Here is a 6,021-nt window from a genome sequence, read left to right as displayed (position 1 = left end):
TTCTTGAAATACTGATTACTAAATTTGTGAAGCTGATCTCCATCGTCTCTGTGAAGTTACTTTATGTCTTCTGGTCTTACCATCAACGAATACGTCAGGGAAGAAAAGACATTAGAGATAATTGGAGTTAGATTCTAAGGGCCCAGGAGGTTCAGAACTTTTCATCCTCTTCAGTGCGTCAGTACTTTTCTTCTTCTGGTATAAGTCTTTTATACATAACGCTGTTTTGTTGTATGGTGTCATAGCAACGATTATGACTTAATAGCGCGCTGGCGTAGTATTTCCGGTAAAAGGGCAGTTGAAGAATGCGCAGACACTTAAACCGATCATGGCCTGGTTACGGTGTATACATGGAGTAATAACCCAGTTACTGAAGGAGTTCTCTACCTCTGTAAACCAGGTTATGAGAACTCAGATTTGAACCGGGGTATAGTGTTTAAATGGTGTTTGAGTAATCGGTGTATTGCCTAACCTGAATATAATCGTTGTTTTTAAACTACATGTAAACACACTGATTGTACCCTCTCTGTCTCCAGCAGGTTTATTGTTTCTCAGTCATGGAACCAGATCCAGATCTCACCATCGTCCTTCTGGGAAACACCGGAGTCGGTAAAAGTGCTTCAGGAAACACCATCCTGGGACGACCAGCGTTTGAGTCAAGACAATCCTCCACACCAGTGACAACGCAGATTTCTACACAAACTGGAACTGTGTTTGGGAAACGGATCTCAGTGATCGACACTCCGGAAATATTTGAATATGAGAGGGAGATTCAGACCTGCGTCCTGCAGTCCTCCAGACCTCGTCTGTTCCTGGTGGTGTTCAGCGTCGGACGGTTCACCAAAGAACAAGCTGAGGTTGTGAAGGCAGTAGAAAGAGTCCTCGGACCTCAGGGGTTCAATAAGTGTCACCTGGTCTTCACACATGGAGACACCTTACAGGACAGGTCTTTGGAGGATTTCATCTTTGGAGGTGAAGAAAGTTCATCACACCATTCAACATTTTCAGGGAGATGTCATCTGTTCAACAATGAAAACAGAGAACAGGAACAAGTCAGAGAGCTGCTGATGAAGACAGGCCACCTCAGAACCCAGCAACTACCAGGTACCTTCTTTTATAATCTTATACAACACATTATGTGTTTGTCTTGGCTACCAATGTTGTTAATTTCTCCCAAATTTCGGGTCACACTGCTGCTAACACCCACAATGCCACACGTCCAGTTGGTTAGCCATCAACATTTTATCAGTCTGGATTTGGAAGTCCCACAACAGCTTAGCTTTGTCATTCTCAGTCACCTTACGAGGTGCCTCCCACTTTGACCTTGGGACTTCCAGCCCATACTCGGCACAGATGTTCCTGTACACTATGCCCGCCACTAGGTTATAGCGTTCCATGTATGCCGTACCTGCCTGCATTTTACACCCTGCTGTTATTTGCTGGACTGTCTCAGCTGGACATTCTCAGCCTGCACCTGGGGTCCTTTCTGGTATGGTAGACCCCAGCCTCTTTTTGGCCGGTAGTTGGAAGGAAGTTCTCCCTATTGAGGGTCCTTCATAATCGGGATTGTCCGGCCTTGGGTTACCTACTCTGGGTGGGTGCCATTCCCCAGCAGCTGGTTCTGAGTATGGGGTGGAAGTCCCGAGGACAAAGTGGGAGGCACCTCCAAAGGTGGCTGAGAATGACAGAGCTAAGATCCTGTGGGACTTCCAGATCCAGACTGATAAATTGGTGATGGCTTAACAACCCGACGTGTGGCATCATGGTGGTGGACAAACAGCAGAAGAAGGCAGTTGCCATAGATGTAGCAATCCCAAGCGACAGTAACATCAAGAAAAAAAGAACACAAGAAGTTTAAAACATACCAAGGGCTTAGAGATGAGCTAGAGAAGATGTTCCATGTTCCAATGGTGATCAGAGCACTCAGGGCTTTAACCCCCAATCTGGGGCAGGGGTTCCAGCAAATTCCAAGAACAAACATCTCAGGACCCCTGTCAAGAACAGCGCAGTCCTTTGAACAGTTAATATACTCCACATAACCCTGAAGCTCCCAGGCCCCCAGTGGAGGACCAAAGTTTAAAGACAAGAAAAAGACCACCCTGAATAGAACGAGTGGGGAATTATTATAGGGATGCTAATTTCGATTATTAGGGTGGCTGGACTCAGCCTTGGTGTTAGGAGGACAGACATCCGGACGGATGTTGCATGGAGCCAGTTGAGGTGGTTCAGGCATCTGATCAAGATCTTCCTGGGCACCATCCGTTAGAGGTTTTCTGGGCATGTCAAACTAGTGAGAAACACCGGGATAGACCCAGAACATGCTGTACATGATATATATATTGTCTGGCAAATGCTGCTGGGAAAAGGAGTGACTACAAAACTTTGCTTAGCCTGCTGAGACTGCAAAGCGACATCAGACAGTCAAAATAATAGCTGATATTTTTTAGCATGGTCTTACTAAACAAACACTGCTGAATCTGGCGAGTTTTGATAAAAGCATATGTTTAAAAAAAACCAACTGTTTTTCATATTTTTGATATCAATGTGTTTACTGTCTTCTATCTGATGTTTCCAAAGACAGGAGGATCGTGCTATTTGGACTTCCTGGAGAAGGGAAGAGTTCATCAGGAAACACCATCCTGGGATCAAAGCAGTTTGAATCAGTCGGTGGCTTTGATTCAGTCAGTACTGGGCCAGTCTGTAAGTCAGCCAGAGTGGAGGGTCGCTGGGTCACGGTGGTCGATACTCCAGGAATCACTGGAAAGGTTCTGACTCCTAAAAAGCTGTATTATGAGATCATGAAGTCAGTAGTAGAGGCCAGTCCAGGAACACATGCCTTCGTTATTGTGGTCAGAATAGGCACCATTTTTACAGCAGACATCAAAATGTTTGAGATACTAGCAAAACTGTTTAGCAGAGATGCCCATAAGTACTCCATGGTGCTTTTCACTCACGGAGACAAGCTGGGAGGTCGGTCCATTGATGATTTGATCCGGTTCAACAAACATGTCTCTGCTCTGGTCTCCATGTGTGGTGGTAGATTCTGTGTGTTTGACAACACAAAGAGAGGAAACAGGGCACAGGTCAGAAACTTGCTGAGTAAAGTAGATGAAATGGTTTCAGATAATGGTGGACAGAACTACATCAACACTGAGCCTTATAAAGATCATCTGGAGTGGGGAATATGGTTTCTGGCAGGATTAGCAGCAGCCATAGGAGCAGTAGGAGGAGCAAAGAGAGGAGAAGAAATAGGACCAGAAGTAGGAACAGTAGTAGGAGCAGGAATACTAGCAGCAGTAGGAGCAACAGGAGGATCAAAAGTGGTAGGAGTAGGATCAGGAGTTGCAGCAACAGCAGGAGGAGCAGCATTAGGAGGAACAGTAGGAGGATTAGCAGCAGTACTTCTACTGGGACCAGGATTAATAGTAGCAGCAGTAGGAGCAGCAGTAGGAGCAGCAGTAGGAACAGCAGTAGTAGGACCAGGAGACCCACGCATGTGAGGAGTTCTGTTGTGATTTGGCGCTTTATGAATAAAAGTTGATTTGACTGATTGGTCAGCTGCGTGGAGGTGAGAAAGTAGGCGGAGTTTGAACTATTTCTGTTATCTCCATATTTATGCTATCACGTCTCTCTATGACTCTTTTGTCTCTACCTTCCAGTGTCGCAATAGATAGAAAGTCTTTAGTTTCAGACTACACATCATATAAACTAACTAACTTTATCGTTTTGTAGTTTAACCATCAGTAACCACAGTCCCCCTCTGCACTTACAATGAAACTTCTTCATCCAAGATAAACTAAAGTCCTCCGTCAGTGACACATCAATATCTCGGCCAATACAGACATGAAATTGGGAAGTGGTACAACCGTTGGAATACACCACTTCCTACTCCACTCAGGAAATAAAGTCTTACTGATGTGCACAACGGTTGTCCAACTGCACAGCTGTGTCGATCGGCATCTGGCGGTAACCATGGTAACCCCGGTGCACACAGGGGAGGGAGGGCCCGTCCATCGCTTTAATTTTTATGAGATTTGGTTTCTGTATTTTGCAATTGATTATTCTGTTAATGTTGTGTTAACTGTAATATAGTCGTGTCTTCTTCAGATGACTGATTGTTCTGAGTCTGGTTCTGGTTCTGGTTTGACCTTTGACCTCTTGTGTGTTTGTTCAATCAGCTGAATCATCATTTATAACTTACTGTCCATATAATCATATAATACATTAGTTTTCATCACTTATTGTTGTAAAAGTTTGAATATTTACAAGTTATTGACTCTTGATTTCAAGCTTTTTCTGAAAAATATGATAATCAATATATTCATTATCATAAGTTTGTTTTTTTATCAAAAATGTCTTTATTGGTATTTACACTACTCACACATTAGTGTAGTTTAGTACATATCTGTAATGTACTATGGGATATGAGTCGTTTTAGTTTGAATATTAACAAGTTATTCATTTTTTAAGCTTCTACTGAAAAGTTCATTATTTGAAGGATATATTGTTTTAAACTGGTTGTTTTTCATGTGATGAATTAATTTGTTGTTTCTCTGAATGACTTTTATAAAATGTCTACCTGAATGAAGTTTAACAAATGTTTTATTTCCTCGTGTTTCTGATCATGTCAGTTTTAAAGATCAAATATCCATCCATCCATCCATCCATCTTCATCCGCTTATCAGTAGTACAGTAAAGAGACAACACAGCCTACAGTAAAGAGACAACACAGCCTACAGTAAAGAGAGGACAACACAGCCTACAGTAAAGAGAGGACAACACAGCCTACAGTAAAGAGAGGACAACACGGCCTACAGTAAAGAGAGGACAACACAGCCTACAGTAAAGAGACAACACAGCCTACAGTAAAGAGAGGACAACACAGCCTACAGTAAAGAGAGGACAACACAGCCTACAGTAAAGAGAGGACAACACAGCCTACAGTAAAGAGACAACACGGCCTACAGTAAAGAGAGGACAACACGGCCTACAGTAAAGAGAGGACAACACGGCCTACAGTAAAGAGAGGACAACACGGCCTACAGTAAAGAGAGGACAACACGGCCTACAGTAAAGAGACAACACGGCCTACAGTAAAGAGACAACACGGCCTACAGTAAAGAGAGGACAACACGGCCTACAGTAAAGAGAGGACAACACGGCCTACAGTAAAGAGACAACACGGCCTACAGTAAAGAGAGGACAACACGGCCTACAGTAAAGAGAGGACAACACGGCCTACAGTAAAGAGAGGACAACACGGCCTACAGTAAAGAGAGGACAACACGGCCTACAGTAAAGAGAGGACAACACAGCCTACAGTAAAGAGAGGACAACACGGCCTACAGTAAGGAGAGGACATCACAGCCTACAGTAAAGAGACAACACGGCCTACAGTAAAGAGACAACACGGCCTACAGTAAAGAGAGGACAACACGGCCTACAGTAAAGAGACAACACGGCCTACAGTAAAGAGGGACAACACGGCCTACAGTAAAGAGAGGACAACACAGCCTACAGTAAAGAGACAACACGGCCTACAGTAAAGAGAGGACAACATGTCCTACAGTAAAGAGAGGACAACACGGCCTACAGTAAAGAGAGGACAACACGGCCTACAGTAAAGAGCTACTTTCCCCATAGTTTTTTTCCTAAACCCAACCTCTGCCGTCCCGTTGTTGTTGTCGAGTGTCATGATTTCTGATTTATTAATGATGTTCATGTCATCTTCATTGGTAAATCTGTAGTTAAAGTGACAGCCTAAAGAAACTGAACTGTGCTGTTGTAATCATGATTAACTAAACACAAACACAACCAGGGCCACGTTCAGCCCCAACAACACATAGCAACCTGTTTATTTGAACTGAAACGGGGGTTGAACATCCTGCTGTGAGCTCTCTGCCTTTTTATTACCACAAGTTTACAGACACGTCTCTGCGGCTATGAGCTGGGACACAGCCAGTAAACCAGAGACACGCCCCCCAAACCAGAGAAAACACAACTCAGAGCTGTTTGACACCA

At 43.9% G+C, this 6,021-nt stretch overlaps 1 protein-coding gene across 1 annotated transcript; it reads left to right on the top strand.

The window, feature by feature from the left end:
* Window positions 1-536: 536 nt before the first annotated feature.
* On the top strand, window positions 537-4,584 carry LOC144513459 (GTPase IMAP family member 8-like). Its single transcript, XM_078244545.1, has 2 exons — window positions 537-1,104; window positions 2,578-4,584. Exons 1-2 carry the CDS (start codon window positions 558-560, stop codon window positions 3,498-3,500), a joined length of 1,470 nt encoding a protein of 489 aa, XP_078100671.1. The 5' UTR covers window positions 537-557; the 3' UTR covers window positions 3,501-4,584.
* Window positions 4,585-6,021: the final 1,437 nt, after the last annotated feature.

The sequence above is a fragment of the Sander vitreus genome, unplaced genomic scaffold (assembly GCF_031162955.1).
Source record: "Sander vitreus isolate 19-12246 unplaced genomic scaffold, sanVit1 ctg257_0, whole genome shotgun sequence".
Taxonomy (NCBI): Eukaryota; Metazoa; Chordata; class Actinopteri; order Perciformes; family Percidae; genus Sander; species Sander vitreus.
The sequence above is the reverse complement of the archived record's forward strand: the minus strand, read 5'-3'. Positions and strand labels throughout refer to the sequence as shown.

Coding starts and splice junctions, on each gene's coding strand:
- LOC144513459 (XM_078244545.1), top strand. CDS start 558: ATGGAACCAGATCCAGATCTCACCATCGTCCTTCTGGGAAACACCGGA. Junction 1,105..2,577: donor CAGAACCCAGCAACTACCAG/GTACCTTCTTTT, acceptor ATGTTTCCAAAG/ACAGGAGGATCGTGCTATTT.